The sequence below is a fragment of the Juglans microcarpa x Juglans regia genome, chromosome 3D (genome assembly GCF_004785595.1).
Source record: "Juglans microcarpa x Juglans regia isolate MS1-56 chromosome 3D, Jm3101_v1.0, whole genome shotgun sequence".
In the NCBI taxonomy this organism is placed as follows: Eukaryota; Viridiplantae; Streptophyta; class Magnoliopsida; order Fagales; family Juglandaceae; genus Juglans; species Juglans microcarpa x Juglans regia.
The window spans coordinates 1,302,066-1,321,496 of NC_054598.1; the positions used below are offsets into that span (position 1 = coordinate 1,302,066).

General features: G+C 34.9%; 1 protein-coding gene across 1 annotated transcript; it reads left to right on the forward strand.

Moving 5' to 3' along the window:
* The first annotated feature begins 6,030 nt into the window (after positions 1-6,030).
* LOC121255817 (probable indole-3-acetic acid-amido synthetase GH3.1) lies at positions 6,031-8,666 on the forward strand. Its single transcript, XM_041156348.1, has 3 exons — positions 6,031-6,550; positions 6,683-6,784; positions 7,041-8,666. Exons 1-3 carry the CDS (start codon positions 6,231-6,233, stop codon positions 8,416-8,418), a joined length of 1,800 nt encoding a protein of 599 aa, XP_041012282.1. The 5' UTR covers positions 6,031-6,230; the 3' UTR covers positions 8,419-8,666.
* Positions 8,667-19,431: the final 10,765 nt, after the last annotated feature.

Here is a 19,431-nt window from a genome sequence, read left to right on the forward strand (position 1 = left end):
ACGATGGGTTTAAGTTTTGGGTTACAGAAGGGTTGGGTTTGGGACTTTAGGCCTACCATAAGCCCCTTCCAAACGGGTGGGCGGCTAGACCTGGAACCCCGTTCGGATTTGGAAACCCGGGCATTAGGGGCGCGGACGAAATTAAATTAGAAAAAGGCTTATTAAAGGCCCGAAGTTGAGAGTCAGAGAGATAAATATTTGTTGCGGGCCTTGCGGCCATGCAAATATGTCCTAAAGACGTCTCAATGATTGCTAGAACGAGGCTCCCAGATGCATGGCCTCTGAGCCCATATGATCCGTCGAGGACGGACAAAAATCCCAACACACTTAACACGCAGCACGTTAAATTCACTCCTGCCTTCACAAAATGTAAGATTACAAGTCCAAAAGTCGTTGAGCTTTAACATATGATTGTTTCCTTCTTTTTTTGTTTTAGTCATAGAATAGATTCTTTCTAGCTGTCTAATCGAACTTGCTGATGATAGAACTAGATAGATAGATCATGTGAGCCCTATAATACTGCCAGTAGGTTTTTGAAAAATGATAAACACAACATTTTTTGCAACTGTATTTTATAATCATGTTTTAAAATAAGATGAATTATTATAAAATAACACTACTTTACAAAAATACTCTCATTTTTATATTGTGTTGTAAAAATTATTCTGAAGAGTGTTGTATGTCTATCATTACTCATTCGATTGTCATTCCCTCTTCATTTGAATAATGCTACTTTAATCCACGGTAAATTTATAATCATTTCTTGTCATAATATAACACATTTTAAATTTCTATCTATAATAAGAAGTTATAGTTTACGTTATGTGCACTATATAAATTGGTGCAATTAAGAATAATAAACTCTTGATCAGGATTAACGTACTCTAAGACCCTATTTGATAATTAGATAAAATGAGATGATTTCAGATGAAAATTATAAGTTTAATAAAATAGTATTATAATATTATTATTATTTTGAGAAATAAAAAAAATTGAATTATTTATTATATTTTATATAAGAATTTGAAAAAATTATAATGATAAGATGATATGAGATGAAATTATTTTTATATCTAAGGGAGACATAAATAGATTAATCGTGCATGCAAGGTATCACATGACAGTACTGTTGCATGCGAAACAGGCATTCGTGGATGATCATGTAAGAGAAACTTGACAGAAAGTAATAAAAGCAACCACCCAAAAATCATATATATATATATATATATAATTAGTTTTTGATTTCCAAAAAAAAAACGAAACATCTCAGAAAAAGTTTAACTTGTTGGTCAGGAAGATAGGAATATATTTTACGAACCACCCGGCATGGTGGCATGCATGTCACCTCCTTTCTCTGTCTGACAAAGCAACTTTAATCAAACGAGCCATAATGGTCCATCAGTTCTCGTCAAAATCACCATCATAAAAATAGGATTGCCATCATGAATAAAGAGAAATTCAGAGGAATGGGGTTGGAGTACTTTGGCTATTAAGTGTAGCTTTTTGTTGACCAAGACAATACGAAAACGATGAAAAGAATAATGACAAAAGGAACGTCATTCAAAAGAAGGAACTTAGATTTGTCTCGCACTTTTGCTAAGCACGTTGTTTATTTCTGATTTGATCAGGATTAGAATAATTTACTTGGGTAGTAGGTATTGATCATGATCATCATTTCCTTTACCTGCGAGAAGTCTCCAGTTAATTATTCGATTACTTTCTTCGACATGTCGTCTGGTTAGAGAGAAGCAGTGAAAAAGGCGTCGCGACAATGCTAAAAGTGAATGTCGACACGAGTTCCCCCCACGTCCCAAATACAACCCCCCCAGCCCCTGATCTTTCTTCTATCCGTGCTTGAAAACCTCATAATTAATGGATAAGGGTAATTTGTACCTTCTCTTTCTGGGATGAACTCAAGATCATCAACAGCAGAATAAAGGAAGGATATTATACATGCATATATATTGTATATTGGTCATCACAATAACACCTTGATCAGTTTCATTTCCCACAAATTAATACGAAGGAAGGAAGTTTACCTAATGCCCAATTCCTGATCCTGCCAACTAATTTGAATTGTGTTAAGTTACATCGAACTTGTTTATTAGCCTCCTAGCTATTGATAAATGTTGTTCAAACTTTCAACCCAAATCTTTGATTTTTTTTATTTTTTATTTTTTATTTTTTTTCAAATCCTGATCGAATCCTTTCGTCCAAAGATTGTCCTATACTTTTAATTAGTCTTTTGGTCCGATAATTTCTATGCCTTTTAAAATGGTCAATGAAATTAGGGTTAGGTTGCAATCTTATAATTTTCTCCCATGGAATTAATCGATCACTTACGACCTGCTTGTTAGCGAGACTCTAACTAAAAATAATTAGCTGCATGCATAGTAGTATAGACCAGAATTGCTAGCTGTGTGGGATCGCCTACTCCACTAGGTCTTGGTCTTGAAAAAGAGACAATTAATGGGAGCTGGTTTCTCTTTCACGAATCAAACCTAAACCCAAGTCAAAGGATCCCTATAAGAATGGAAATTTCACAGCAACAACCAAGAGCAAAAATCTCACTTCTGAGTGGAAAGAAAAACTTTCACCCACTGATCATATATGACCATATTACCTTTGACCAAACGACGAGAAAATTCACATGCAGTTGACTAGAAAGTAGAAATCGATGTGCCCGCGTTAGAACTTGAAAACTAGGGAGCAGTCCGGCCTACCCGCTTATATATACATTATACGTACACCACGTGAATTTGGCTACGATCCGGAAGCGAGGAACCATCCAGCTTGTATCCTGGGGCTGCCCCGGTTGCCCATTAATCCTCCACTTTTAAGACCTTGGAAAGAACCTTGATCACGTGGAAAGTTTTTGCATATATATATATATATATATATATATATATATATATATATATATATATAGCAAATGGACTTTTGACTTTCGTAAACGTGAGGCAACAATATGTTGGTTTTATCGCTTTCCACCAAACTTCCTTGGTTCCACGTTTTCTCTACTTTGAAACTCTTTTTTTTATTCTTCTTCCCTTTCATAAATAATTAATAGAGTAATAAATATATATTATTCTCTTGTGGTCCCCTCTATTATATAGTTTTACGAAACGTATAAATATAATAATAAATCACAATTATTAGAAACTAATTAAACAAAATGAATGGTCGGCTAATTTTATAATAATCTTTTGCATGAGAATTAATGAGATTGGTGATTAATTATCAACTTGTGTAGTAGTACGGAAATCATACGGCACCAGCTAACGATCAGAAATCGATCATCATAACACTTAATTCGGTGGGCTGGAGAAGAATTATAGGAATTCATGTGAGTTTCATAATATTATTATTAACCGAAAATAATGTCAGTAGGATTTGTGGTCTGTGCTAATATTTATATAATTAATTCGGTTCATTAATAATTAATAATAGATTCCTTTTCGACTAAATTGTGAGCAAAAAAATATTACATGCATGCGGAACATCCTTCATTTTTTTTTTTTTTTTTTTTTTTTGAAATTAAGAACTCGGAGAAGTAGATCCGCACTATAGTGATCAATTTGACCTAATTAATTTCTTCGCGCTCGGAAATGACAGGTACCGCGTGCTCCTCTTCCCCACCCAACCACTTATAAAAATCTAGGTTGTAAATATAAATATCTATATATAGGAAATGAACTTTTTGTCCTTGCTTGGCTCACACCACATATATATAACACGATAAGCTTGCTTCTCACACATTATATATATCCACGTATGTCCGACCCTTTGCTTTGATCTATTTCAGAAAATAAAAACAAGATTATCGGCCAAATTAAATGGGATTTGTCAGTATGCCTACGAGTTTTGTATATATTAGCTAGCTAACAAAATAAAGAATTGCGTGCATTAATTTGAAACCTTCCTAGCTAGCACCTCAAGAAAGACTGATTTGTTATAAAGTATTGACCAGTTCAAATCCTTGCAGCTAGAGGCAAAGGCAAACATGCATGCGATTTAAATATTCTCCTGAATTTTGTCTTCTGCATGCGTTCGATTTGTTAATTGCGCAACATATATATATATATATATATATATATATATATATATATATATAAGGAGTACTGGCCGAAAAATGGATAACCTTTGATTTCAGTGCATTAATATTCTATATATTCATTAATTTGTACGAATGGAGGTGAAAATGAATAATATAATAGAGTGTTGTGTTCTCATGAATTAGTTACCCAACAAAACCCTATTTATCTAAACCAAAGCAGCTTTTATAATATCTAAATTGGGTGAAACGGAAAGTCTGAAAGTGAGACAACCATTTTATCATGTCTGATCAATTTAGAACAAGAGCTAGCTTTTAGTCAAAGGTATAGATTATGATCAGGCTGTGATGTAAGCTTAACCTAATTGGATTACCTATTAGTTTGGCTGGCTGGCTAGGATGGTCAGTGGTCCCAATATCGACCCTTTATATCGATCTTACTGGCATGCAGGGAGATATACAGTAGTTGAGACGTCAAGGTCTCTAACTGCTTTTTTCCATTAAAACGTAACCATGAAAGCAATTCGAGAGTAGGGAAAATAGAATGCTCTTTCCCTTCCAATTCAAACTTCTCGATGATCCGTCTGATCTCCATTTCCATTTGACTGCAGCATGTTTGACATCCGATGCTAGCTAGCTAGCTTGGACAACCCAAATTTTGACAGAAACCAAACATTTATACTTTTCCAAACGGGCAAGAAATCGATCATGCATGGCGTGGCTGTTGGTGCACGCCATCAAAATTTTACTACGAATTATATATATATATATATATATATATATATATAATATGCATGGATGCCAAAGTATACTGAGGTAAAAGTCTAACTTAAAAAATCAGTCTTAAAAGTCTCGGCAACTTTTATTAATTCTATATATCTACGTATTGCGTTGAATATTTATACATGTGTACTGATCATTGTCGAGCATTTTTCAACAATTTCGTGGAATAGTACTACTACATGACATGATGATATCGGCCTTACAAGGATTGAGAGGAAAAGACGTATGCTGACCTCAACAAGAGCAGCATTTTTTTAAGGCGAATAACAAGGGCCATGTAATGTCGGTTTAATTACTTGCGTTTAATACTAATGTATATCTGTTAACTTGTAATTATTTTACTATTATATGATTGTGACGGTTACAGATCACAATCTTCCTGGCTATCTTAGTTATAGTCGTTTTGCTTAATATTTTAAAAATACTTCTCTTAACATTATATATATGCTTATAATTATAATGTTGCTAAGAACACACCTTTCTGAGACAACTTATAAATGGAGCATAGTTTCTAACCGGCCAGCAGTGCGGCCGGCCCGGATTCTAAAATTGTGATATATGAGACCGCGCCACTAATTAAGCTAAGGTACATGACTCTTTCAAAAAAAAAAAACAGCTAAGGTGCATGAAATTAATTATTTTTATTTCACAAATAATGCAAGCAAATTTAGGTATTTGAACGCTTCATGTCTGCGACAAAAATATTAATTGTATTTATACCTAAAGTTTCTAGGCAGATGTACAATGTGTTTTTTACGTATCAGACGTCTCACGTGCAAAGGCTGTAACAGAAGAAATTGCCTCCTACTCGGCCAGCCCATCGTTGTCGATGACCAACACTATTACCCGAAAGCAGCCGTGTGGTTGGTTCATGCGTATGACCTTCCAAAACAAAGATGACAATCACATACCCCAATGATCTCACCCTCTCTCTCCCGATACCTCTTTGAATATCCTTTATCTGTCACTGTTCTCGGCTGACATGGCGGTCACCCAAACCCCACGTGCTAGCCTTTTTTTGGCAATGTCTACGTGTTGCGGGCCCCACCCTGTCCCCCCTGTGCCCCTACACTCCTTAGAGACAAAATTCGTTTTACTTTTCCACGACTCTCCGTATAGGTCCGTGACGTCCGTCGGCTTCCATCCAAGCTCCCTTTCTGTCCAGCCCACTCCCTGGGCTCCACCGTGACATCTGCATGCGATTTGTCACTCCGCTAAATCCTACCCTGCCCCTCCACTATATAAATCCCCACACCCGCAAACTCTAATCTCACCACAGCCAGTCCTCTCTTCCCTTCTTCTAAAGCCTCTCCAACATTCAGATTTCTCTCTCTCTCTCTCTCTCTCTCTCTCTCTCTCTCTGCTCTTTAAATTTAGTCGTTCTTCTTTTGCAATGGCTGTTGATTCTGCTATCTCATCGCCGCTTGGCCCACCGGCCTGCAAGAAGGACGCGAAGGCGCTCCAATTCATTGAGGAAATGACGAGAAATGCTGACGCCGTTCAAGAGAGAATCTTGGCCGAGATCTTGACCAGAAACGCCGAGACCGAATACCTCAACCGCTTTAAACTTAATGGCGCAACTGACCGCAAAACTTTCAAATCCCATATCCCCATGGTTACCTACGAGGATCTTCAGCCTGAAATCAAACGTATCGCTAATGGCGACCGTTCTCCTATTCTCTCAGCTCACCCCATTTCCGAGTTCCTCACCAGGTGAATTTTATGACCCAGCAACTCATTCTTAACCAAGCTTTTTTTTTTTTTAAATTATATTTATTTTTGAAAAAAAAAAATAGAACAACTTTAATCGGTTCTAACATTTGTTTTTACGTCGAAAATCTATAGTTCTGGGACTTCAGCTGGAGAAAGAAAACTCATGCCCACGATTCAGGAAGAGCTGGATCGTCGCCAGCTACTATACAGCCTCCTCATGCCAGTCATGAACCTGTAAGTGTAAATAAAATAAGAAGAAATCATAACGCGTTATATCTACTTATTGGGTTCTCTCATAGGCCGCCCCCTTGACGAAGGATTTATTATATACTATTTTACGAGCTAAGTTTGATTGGGAGGAGATCGAAAACATGCGAGTAAAAGTTTAATTTTTTAAAAACGTAATTAAAGCGGGTTGAAATTAATTTTATTTTTGTTATAACCAGTCATTCTAGTTTATTCTAACAAAGACCGTCCTTTTGTATGACAGTTATGTGCCGGGTTTGGACAAGGGTAAAGGGCTATACTTCTTGTTCGTAAAATCGGAGACGAGGACACCGAGTGGCCTCTTGGCCCGCCCAGTGCTAACGAGCTACTACAAGAGCGAACACTTTAAGACTCGACCCTACGACCCGTACAATGTCTACACGAGCCCTGACGAGGCCATCCTTTGCGCCGACTCGTTCCAAAGCATGTACACCCAAATGCTCTGTGGCCTCATAGAGCGCAAGCAAGTCCTCCGCCTTGGTGCCGTTTTTGCCTCTGGCCTCCTCCGGGCCATCAGGTTCCTGCAGCTTAATTGGAACCAACTAGCCCATGACATCCGAACAGGCACCCTCAGCCCGAAAATCACCGACCCAGCAATCAAAGACCGTATGGTTCCTATCCTAAAGCCAGACCCGCAATTGGCAGATTTCATTACCAGAAAATGCTCGGAAGACAACTGGGAGGGCATTTTAACCAAAATTTGGCCCAACACGAAGTATTTGGACGTAATTGTAACGGGTGCTATGGCGCAGTATATACCTACGCTAGATTACTATAGCGGAGGATTGCCTCTCGCGTGTACAATGTACGCGTCATCGGAGTGCTATTTCGGACTTAATCTCAACCCAATGTCCAAACCGTCCGAAGTGTCTTACACCATAATGCCAAATATGGCCTACTTCGAGTTCCTACCCCACGAGCCCAATGCCAACAGGTTCAGTAGCCGTGACTTGCCTTTGAAACTCGTTGATCTTGTGGACGTGGAAGTCGGGAAGGAGTATGAGCTAGTGATCACTACCTACGCCGGGCTTTACAGGTACAGAGTCGGAGACATTCTTCGCGTCACCGGTTTCCACAACTCGGCCCCACAGTTCCACTTCGTGAGGAGGAAGAACGTGTTGCTCAGCATCGACTCCGACAAGACCGACGAGGCGGAGTTGCAAAAGGCCATGGAGAACGCCTCTCAGCTCCTCAAGGAGTTCAACACCAGCGTCGTCGAGTACACGAGCTACGCCGACACGAAAACGATCCCGGGTCACTACGTGATATATTGGGAGCTCTTGGTGAAGGACCCTGACAACTCGCCGAGTGAGGAGGTACTGAATCAATGTTGTTTGGAGATGGAGCAATCTCTCAACTCGGTGTACCGACAAGGCCGAGTGGCGGACAACTCGATTGGGCCGCTGGAAATACGCGTGGTAAAGAACGGGACGTTTGAGGAACTCATGGATTATGCAATCTCGAGGGGCGCGTCCATTAATCAGTATAAGGTGCCGAGATGTGTGAATTTTACTCCGATTATGGAGCTTTTGGACTCCAGGGTGGTCTCTTCACATTTCAGCCCAAGTTTGCCACATTGGACCCCGGAAAGGAGACGGTAACTAATCTCTTCGGGGGCAACAAACCCGACCCAAATTGCAAGTCCACGGGGTGGTCAAATGGATTCTCCTTGCATTTCTTTAGTTCTTTTATTTTAATCTTTCTTTATTTCATAAGTAGGTTTCGTGGAAGGATAAAGGCAGTGTATTATGTTGTACGTGGGATTAGGACGTTTCAGGGTCAGGTTTTGTATTCCGGTTCAATTAACTTGTGGAAATTAAGGATGTAATGTCACAAAGTGGTTCGTGTAGTACTGAGCTGTTTCTTTCATGCAGTGAAAGTCATGCATTTAGAATATAGACTTTATGTCTTTAGCAAACATCGATCTATTCACTGTAGATAGCCCTTTCAGGACATGCACGCCAAGACAAACAGCAAACAGTAAAACATGCATGCAAGCAAGTAGACTGTCGAAGTGGTTTGAGGGACGAGCTTAGGGTAATATTGCAACAGCATTGGCAAAAAGCTAGCGAGGTGAAGGATTTTGATTCTCTTTTGCCTTCCTAACACTAGTTTCACAGAGGATTTACTACCGAAATCCTCCACCGAATTTTTTTTTTTTTTTACTTGATGATTTATAAGTAAGTGTTTTTAAATGAATATGTGATTTTTTAAAAAAAAAAATATATTTAAATAGTTTAAAAAAATGGTGAAAAAAAAGTAAAAAAAAATTAACTTGTCTGTAGAGAATTTCCGTAAAAACCTTCTGTGGACGTAGCAACGTCCTTAAGACTTTGATGATCATGATTAGTTTGTGACTCGACAGCTCATGACTAATTGCCCTATACAGCTAGCAGCACTCGATCGATGGGCGCAGACACTTCGACATCACTTGTTTTGGCTCTTCTAGTGCATATAACAAAATTGGTTTCTATATTACCCTCATGTTATGGTACGAATCATTACGTGAATGCAAATTGAATGAATCCACGGACGACTACATGCCGATGACTGCTCCAAACATTGTAGGGCTTTGTGCGTTTATCCGACAGACATTTGATCATCCATGAATAGTTTTAGAAATATCAAAAGTATCAGCAAGTTCCACCGGCGTTGCTTATCCAAAGAAAAAAAAAATCATGATTTCCAAACCAAGGAGTTAGAATATTATCTTTAGTTTCGCGAATCACGATGGTGATGATATTGTCATGTCATAGTATTGATATATAATAACTATACTTTTCAGTAAAAATACATATTAAATATCAAAAGAAAAACAAATTGCTCATTTGCGTGAATTGAGCTTGCTATATATATATTTAGATGTTTGAAAACCTCGTGACAAAAAAAGAATATATCAAACTCATAAAACTCTCAGCTTAAACTCAAAGCGCCTTACCGAATTAAACCCAACATTTAATAATTTGTAGTCATGATTTCCTAACATGAGCTTCGAGATTAACTGATCTTCACCAAATAATACATTAACCCCATATTTGTAAAAATTAGTAAGAGAAAGAGATTAAAGCCTCATGTAAAACGTGGTTTACGGTTGGTGGAGCCAAGATTAAAGGGGCACGTGACTTTGGCCTTGCTTTTGTTGAAATACGACAAGGGGAATACTAGTTTTTCATTTTGAGACAACCGATGATCTTGTTAATTGGGTCAGAGACCATTCGTTTTGCTAGAATCCTAGTATTCCATATGACTTCATGAGTATAAGCTTAATCATGTTTTATAATTCTTTTAAACACTAGCTCTTCCATCGAATAAAATTTCTCATTAAAAACCGGCATGCAAAAGGAGACCCCTCATGAAAAGCTTATATATATATATATATATATATATGTTAGCAGATCGACGTGATTAAATCTGCGCGCATTTAAACTATACAAGAGACATGATCATGACTTGGACTGTAACATGCAAGTCCATACAACATCTGATTAAACAAATTGATATGATTGCATTTTTTGAAAGTAAAATCTTGAAAATCACAAAAAGCAGTCTATTTATAAAAAAGTTTGCCTACTGAATCATCCGTTATAAGGGAATGATGTTTCCGTTAAATATTGAGGAGAACCAGATCAGCAAGCATTAGTAGGACTGGCCTTATTAGCCACACCTTAGGTTTTTGTGGAAAAGTTATGATAAGTACTACTTCATGATATCGAGTAGTGTAATTATAAATTGCATGACTAATAATATTCTTCTTAATTCCAATAATACTAATATATAACTTCGACAGTATACTAGCTAGGCTATATATATCTTTATGATCCTTTTCTCTAGCTTATACTTGTAAACACCAAATTCAAGATGATCATGATAAAGCAGTGTCATTTCTTTGTTGGACATGATGAAAAGGATATTGTTACTTATTGGTATGATTATAAATACGAGTACCAGCTTATCCATTATTGTTCTCTTTTTTTGGGTAAGTAATTGCATCATTGTGAACCAAAAAAGAAGAAAGAAAAGCAGTAGTACTAGTAGCCTGATTGATCTACATATAGCTTGAGGGGGCCACCCAAATTTTTTTCAAAATTTAAAATAGCCTCTAAATTTTATTCATAATTTCATGTATATAGAAATTATCCCGCCCCCAAAAAAATTTATAATTTCCTTATTCTCATGTGTTTTTTAAAATTGTAAAATTTCAATATACCTAGAAATTATGTCTCTCTCTAATTTTTTCCTATAACTTTTAGATTTTGTATAATTTCTATATATAATCTATTTTCAAGGATGTAGCCCCATTAAATTAAATTAAAACTAAGATTATGAGAAATAATAAACTATTAACATTGACCCAAAATTTTTTATTATACAATATTAAGTTTCTTAATATAAAATTCAAAATGAAAATACAAGAAAAGACTATTTAAGATTGATGATTTATATAAAAAATAATGGGGATGTTTTATCCTCTAAACTTCATTGAGTAAGGAAAAATTTATTTAAAGTTTCAATTGTAGCATTCTATGCTTAATGTGACAACAAAATAGATAAATTTTACATGAAATGTGATAAATTAGGTTAGATATTAGAATAAAAGATGACATTTTAAAATATCACTAGATAATTTTTGTGAGAGCAAAATTTTTAAATATTTTATATTTACAAAAATAATAATATTATTCTATAAAATATTGTCGAAACAAATCTGAAATAGACATTAAGTTGTGTTTGGAAAATTGGAGAATTATCGAGATTTAATTTTATATACAATTATGTTTTATGATTTTGTAATTTTTTTTTATTTTACATAAATACCTCATGCGATAGAAAAGTTAACCCCCTAAAAAAAATTGCTAGTTCCGCTACTACCAGTTATGTAATTCAATTAATTTATATATATATATGTATATAGTCACGATCGAACAAACATTTCAATGGTTATCTACAATTAAACAGTTTCACTTTCCCCAGGAAATGCTTTTGAGAAATCATCAAGTTACGTATCTAGGCCGAATTGTCTTGTAATATAAAGGCCAGCAGACCATATGCGAAGAACCGACTCATTGTCGGGTAAGGAACTCATTAGCGGCCTATCCTCCGTATTTAGCATCTAAAATAGACGACAGCCTGTCAACTTTAGAAATCAAATGGCCCGGTCATATTGGTCTTGAAAGTGGCCCCGGCCCATAAATGGGAGAGAACAAAAACATATTTAAAAAAAAAAAAATTATATTCTTAAGTCTCATACATCACACATTATTATTTTTATAATTTTTTTTAATTTTATTCTCTTATTAAATATATGATATATGAATTATAAGTAAAATAATTCAATTATTTTAAAAATAATAAAACTAAAAAAACTTTTATAAAAACAAAAAAAATAAAAAAAAATTATGATACATGGTGTATGGACTAATGAATAACAGTGCTTTTTAAAAAAGGCTCATGCAAAACGTGGTAATTTGGTGGGGGCGGGCTTCACGTCACTTTCTCCTTTATCTTCCTTTACTAATGAAATGAACCTGACAATTGAACGTGTTGGAAAGTGGAAACTACCTTTTGACTGACGGACATGTAGCCTTGTAGGCATTGAATCGATTTTTTCGTGGTTATATTGGTATAGCTTGTGCTTAGATCCAATCAGAGAAGACCTGAAAAAAATGTAGAATAATCAAAGGCAATCTTCATGAGAGCCTAAGCATAACTTAGAATTAGTTTATATACCGTTTCCAAATGAAGATTATTCATGTAAATTTAAGTTTAAAGAAATTTTAAAATTATAATAATATAATTTTTAAAATAATTTTTTTTATACTCATTTATTAATGGAACTGCGCATGCAGTTCCCTACTTAAGATTGTAAATAAAATTTTTCTTTTTTTAAAAAAGATAAGAGTAACTATTAAAATATATATTTTTTAATGTAAATTCTAAATTTATATATTTTTTCAAATAAAATATGAGAAAATTATACACTACGACCATAAATATAATTCTAGTCATCCATGGATCAGTGAAGGGGCTTTAGAAAACCGAGTTGCCTTCAGAAAACAAAATAAACAACCATTTCCAAAACCAAAAAATTATTTATTATTATTAAGAAATTAAATAGTGATAATTAAAAAGATAAATCTTTTTTCTAAGTAGTTTTTCTTATTGAAACCTGAGCTTCTTCGCATGTGATTGATTTTGACTATTTTGATCCAGACGTTTTCTCGACGTGCTTCTTTTTGTATGATTATTTTGTCTGAACTGAATCGACAGAAGAGAGATAGATAAGAGGGAAGTGGTGGGTGTGGTTGTCGTTATCGCTAATGGCAACCTCGTCATCATCGCTCCTCTCTTATTATCTCCCTCTTCCTCTATTACACGACGGCAAGAGGGGCAAGTGGTGATCGGCATAGCCGAGGAGAGGAAGAGTAAGGCTGTGGGTGAGAAGTGGGGTTTTGGGAAACTGAAGGCTCGACGGAAACCAGGGAGATTTAGAAGAGGAGTGGTCTGAGCTGGGCCGTAAGGGAATAAAGAAGAACATGGGCTTGGGAAGCAGATGGGCTCATGGGCTGAAGCTTCAACTGGACTACAGTAGCTGTTTTTTCCTTGTGTAATAGTTAGGGCCCATAGGCCTTTACTTTTATGTGTATATCAGATCTGCATCTGAGAAGTTAGCTGTTTTCTGAATTGGAGGAGCCTCCCTCGAAGTAGGCATACTAATGCTTTGCAGAAGGCAGTAGCTATGAACTCATCGGAGCAAATAGTTTTTTGGCTACCACACAAGTTGTCGGGATGTGGCAATTTAATATCACTGATCATCAGGCTAGTGCTATTATATTGAATTCCATTCTCATTTGTTTTGGTCCCATATTATATATATGAAAAATTCTACTCATCATCCCCTACACAACACAATAATATATGATTTGTCATTTTTGAATTTCTATTTAAACACACATATTGATGTGTAAATATGTGTATTTACATATCAAGTATAAAATTGACAAATCACATGTTAGTGTGTAGAGTGAGGATGATGTGTAGCATTTCTCGAGAGAATTGGAATTTTCACAATATTAACCCTACTGATATATGTGTTAAATTTCCACATTGTCATATTTTAAATAGCGAATATGGTGAGAAATCTTCCCAAACAGGCGTGCCAATAACATGCATATTTAAGCACCGACTAAACAATTTAATGCCTTGACTACTGGCTTCTTTTCCGCAATACCATGTTCTGGCCTGGGAAAAAATCTATTCTGCTAATATAATATAATCAGAGTGTCTTTAGATTGAAGAACTGTAATTTCTTGATTGGAGTTTCATATCATTTTATTGATAACATGAAATGTTAAGCTGTAATGTTTTAAGTTCTGTATTCGTTTACATAAAATTTTAAAAAAATCCTCTTCTAACTCTGGATGCTACGTTGGCCTTCTACTATTTTCTTTACTTCATTCTGAATCACGCCTGTCATTGTGGCTGATATATTTGCTCATAATCCAATATTTTATTAAAGGAACTTTGTGAAATCAAGAGTAAAAGTGCTGCCCTGCAAATGCAAAAGTTTGTTGGGAGGAGAAGAATGATTTGCTGGATTACTTGAAATCTCTACGACCGGAAAAAGGAACTCATCTCTCCTGAAAAGCAAATTTGAAATATAAACTTTTGCAGGTTTTAATTTTTCCCATACTCTTCCAATTGTTGAATTTCATGTTTAATCATATATTAGCATTAGTTGCTGTTGCTGCAGGCCTCGGTTTCTTTCTGCGACTACTGATGCAGTACTAGTACCATCTGCAACATTAATATTGTTATTGTTTTCAGAATCTCTTTTAATCTGATAAACTTATCTCAGAGTGATATCATAATATGAGCGTTTTGCAAACAACCTTGATACAACCTCTTCTTCATGGGAAGACACTGAAAAGGACAGAGAATGTGGACGTTTATGATAAGTTCCAACCTTGTTTCGTTTTTTTTGGTACAAGTGGCAAACTGAGTGTAATGTTTTGTCTTGTTTCTATGATTGCCACTTTTTACATGTAAATCGTGTTTCCTATGGTTTTACTTACAATAAGGTCCCGTTTGGTTACTCAGTTCAAATAAGATGAAATGAGATGTTTTGATAAAAGTTAAATAAAATATTGTTATAATGTTATTTTTTAATATTATTTTTGTTTTGAGATTTGAAAAAATTGATTTGTTTATTACATTTTGTGTGAAAGTTTAAGAAAATTGTAATAATTATATGAGATGAGATGGTTTGGTTTTGTGTAACTGCTTCTTTTATTGCATTAGAACCCATGTTCTGTGCTATTTGCCACTAAAAATGGCAAGTGAAAGTATGAAAGCAGTTTCATCCTTTTGGTTCAATGTTTAAGATAGCATGTTCGCAGCTGTAGTGTGAAGCTATTGCTTAAGCTCCACCATCTCTCAAGTGTCATGATCGGCACCCCAAACATGAGGTGTGGCTTTTGGTTAACTATTGGACCGCATAGTGCAGGATATCTGCTGGTTTTAGCGACATGCTTCTACACTCATGTTTTAGTAGTTTTTTGCTATTATAAGATATTACTATATTGTTGACTATTATAAAAAATTTCCTGAATTAATGTTTGGGGTCTGATGTGTTATTTACACACTAGTTTTCCGCTCTCATCTGCATGCGACCTTTCTTGAGCAATGACTCCAGGAATCGAGTTTACCCCTCAACTTGAAGCTAATTTTGAGTTGGCTTCTTTCATTTTCATTTTTTCATGCGAGTCTGTATTATGCCTAATACGAATTGTTCTATGTACAGGTAGCTGAGTTATCAGAAGCTGTGTCCCCCGAATTAAAAGAAATAATCTACTGATCTGTTGTACATGGTCTCCTTGCTACCCTCTCTCCCAAGATGCATTCTGAGGCTCCTCTATTAGCGAATTCCCCAACCGGAACAGTGAATGTAGGGAGTGAAGATTGTGCTGAGATTGTTGAAAATACCTCACTTCAACTCCAGCCCCTCATTTCACTGAATCGGGACTACCTGGCACGTCTCCTCTTCTGGTTAGTCCATCTCTTTTTTCTCTCCCTGGTTTTTTGGGATTGAAAACTTGATCCAGCAATGTGCTGAGCTTGTTTTGAATTGTGTTCATTTGTGAATTTCCCTAGCACTTCTTGGATATGAGCCATCTGAGAGTCCACTTATTGACTAAATTTTGGAAAATTCAGCGATTCTTTCTGGGGTCCCCCCGTTTTCCCCTTTTCTTCCTTCAGAATTCTGAAGAAAGCTACCTGTTCACATTTCCTTTTATTCAGCCAACTTGAACTCTGAATTTAATTGGTATTTCTTACTGATGCAACCTTTTTTCCTCCAATAGGTGCATGCTGTTGCTCAGAGTCCTGGAGTATCGAATGGAGCTTATGGAACTCCTATCCTTGACAAGCAGTTCTGAGAATAATGCCTCTAGTGACGGGCAAGCTGCTTGAAAGTTCCTCCTCTTTTAAACTGCTTCCTATCTGTATATAGAAGAGTTCATGAGCCCATAACGAATTAGTTTCATAAAGAGACTGGGAGGGAGATCAGAGATGCAAGTTGAGGCCACTCGTGAACTAGCAAATGGAGAGTTCATATTTGTATAAAAGGATTAGTGTTGGTTTGTTTGTTGCAACTACAATCTTGCGGATTTTGTTATTTTTTACTTTTTTTGTATATGCAGCAGCACATAAAGAAAAAGGTCAAATTGAAGCTGAAACCGTGGCTGTTTAATTCAACACCCGTGTTCCGTCCTTTCAACCATCTCCAAGTATGGCGTGTGTACTGCACGCGCCACCCCAGCTAATGGTGGCCCCTCGCCGGCTATTTATCTCAATTTTTTATTGCTACACTATGTTCTTATTTTTCCTAACAGAAGATCAAGTGAAAATGAATGTGACGACTCCTTCTAATTAGTCCAGACCAACACGTTGCAGCATACCTCTTTGTATTGTGGCTTCTAGCGGCAAGTTAATAATCTATTCATCAGACTATTCAAAAATCGTCTTCAAGCGGTCTTTCCTTGTGGAAATTGGGTGGGAATCAATTTTTTGGCTCCAATTAACCTCTTTGTTTTCTTACTTTTGTGTTGTAATGTGTATTGACTTTGAAAAGACTGTAGGGGACTCCCACTCCACTAAACTTATATCTTGTATCTGTTAGTTTATCTATAAATACTTGTCGAGAAAAAAAAAATTCAACACCCGTGTTATTTATTTATTTATTTCTCTCTTAAAATTATTTTTTTAAAAATGATCTAGACCATCCTACTTTTAAGGTGTGCAAGTCTTTTTTAAAAAATAAAAGATAAAACTGTGACTCGTATAAAAATAATAATATTTTAATATTAAATCCCTTTTCTTTTTTTTTTCAATACAGTTGACGTGCATTCGTAGACGCACTACTCAATCTATAAAAGTTTTCGATTAAAAAGAGAAGAGATGGAGACAGAAAATGAGTGTATCCGCATAAAAAATGATTGGCTTCATGTTATGAAAATACTTATATATCTATGGATTAAAGTTGTAATGATGTTGAAGTGAGTTAAGTTGAGTTGAGTTAAGATGATAAAATATTGTTAGAATATTATTTTTTAATATTATTATTATTTTAAAATTTTAAAAAATTAAATTATTTATTATATTTTGTGTTGGAATTTAAAAAAATTGTAACGATGAGTTGAGATGAGTTGAGAGGAATTGAAAATTCAAACTTAAGCCAAATTACAATTGAAAGCAAAGTGATGCCAATGAAATTACAAAAAAAAAAATACGAAAAAAGAAAAGAAAATAAAGATGAAGAAAGAGATACTTGCATGCCAAGTTTCGTACGAAATGTACCTTTTGAAGTAATTCTGGTAGCGATGGTCAGCAAAACCAAAAACCTATGCAGTCAAATTATTAACTGAATTAATACAATAAGTGATACCTATAATCTCTACCCTTATTATTATTATTATTATTTTAAGAAAACTCTCATAATTTATTTATAAAAAAAAACCTTATATTAATGGTCGGATAAATTCTGAGATGTCTTCATATCAAATATGATATCATAAGTTAAAATAATACATTTAGAGTTTTATCAGTAAACTATTTTCTTTTGTGATAAGTTTGCTCTTCACTATTACTGACTCTTTATAGATAAACGTCGAAGAGATAATACTCTATGCCTAAACAGAAACTCAACCTCACCCTTCATAAATGAGAGCTCAATCTCTATAGATAAAAATAAAAAAGAACTGTCTTTTATTTTAATTAACAATAAGAAAATTAAAAAAAAAAATGATACTTACTATCGGCACTAGATCAGTGTAGACCTGGTCTCTTCTTTAAATTTCTAACGTTTCGGTGTGTCATCATCATTAACCTCAACAGTTTCAAGCAATGGATTTCTCTTGACAAATAAACATGATCTTTATAATTTATTTATTTATAAACTAAGTACTGTTAATTAAATCTCATTAACCTCAACAGTTTCAAGCAATGGAAATGGATTTCTCTTGACAAATAAACATGATCTTTATAATTTATTTATTTATAAACTAAGTACTGTTAATTAAATCTCATTAACCTCAACAGTTTCAAGCAATGGAAATGGATTTCTCTTGACAAATAAACATGATCTTTATAATTTATTTATTTATAAACTAAGTAGTGTTAATTAAATCGGTCACTAAACAAATTAATTAAATAATGAGGGAAAAATCGTACAGGGCCAAAAAAGACTATCTAATTTGAATTTGAAACTCACATCAACTTATCTTATCTCATCCTTATAATTTTTTTAAATTTTCAAACAAAATGTAATAAACATCTTAACTTTTTCAAATTTTAAAATAATAATAATATTAAAAATAATATTCTAATAATATTTTATTCAACTCATCTCTAAATTCAAACGGTAAAGTACTACTATTATTGATTGTTTGTCACCTTCATGTAAAGATCGAATTCAATAATTAAGGAGTGGATTTAACATTAAAAAAATATTTTCCTTAATTTTACCTCCATAAAAGATATTCGGACGTTTAACACAGTTCATAATGTAGTTGTACTGATATTCAACTACGTAGATTAAACAAAAAAAAAACAGCCTCGTAGTATATATAAAGTAGTTTGAGAGAGAATGATAATGTTACGTACGTGGAAGCTAGCACGTGGGCAAGTATCAAGAGTTTCTATTTTCGTGCATATAGGATCCGAAGCAGCTATCAATAAAAAGCAGTTTAATTTGAAATCCACATAACTATCTTATCTCTCTCATCTTTTTGGGGAATTACTTGGAGTGAAATTAAGTTGTAGTGATCAGATAATTCTATATAATACCATCATCATCCTCATCGCCAATCTCTTTATGATCGTTTTATGAGAAGATCATGGATAGAGATTGCAATTCACCAGCCCCCAAAAACCCTATCTTCCTCAACAAGCAAACCGATGGATGGATTCAGCAATATTTCCATATATATATATACATTTATATATATATATGATAACTCATGATGTTTTATTGTGATCAGTTTAGTTACAAACACGTCTCTATAAACCTAATTCCTTTTTAAATCCCCGATATTTACTCCCTAAAATTAATCACCTCT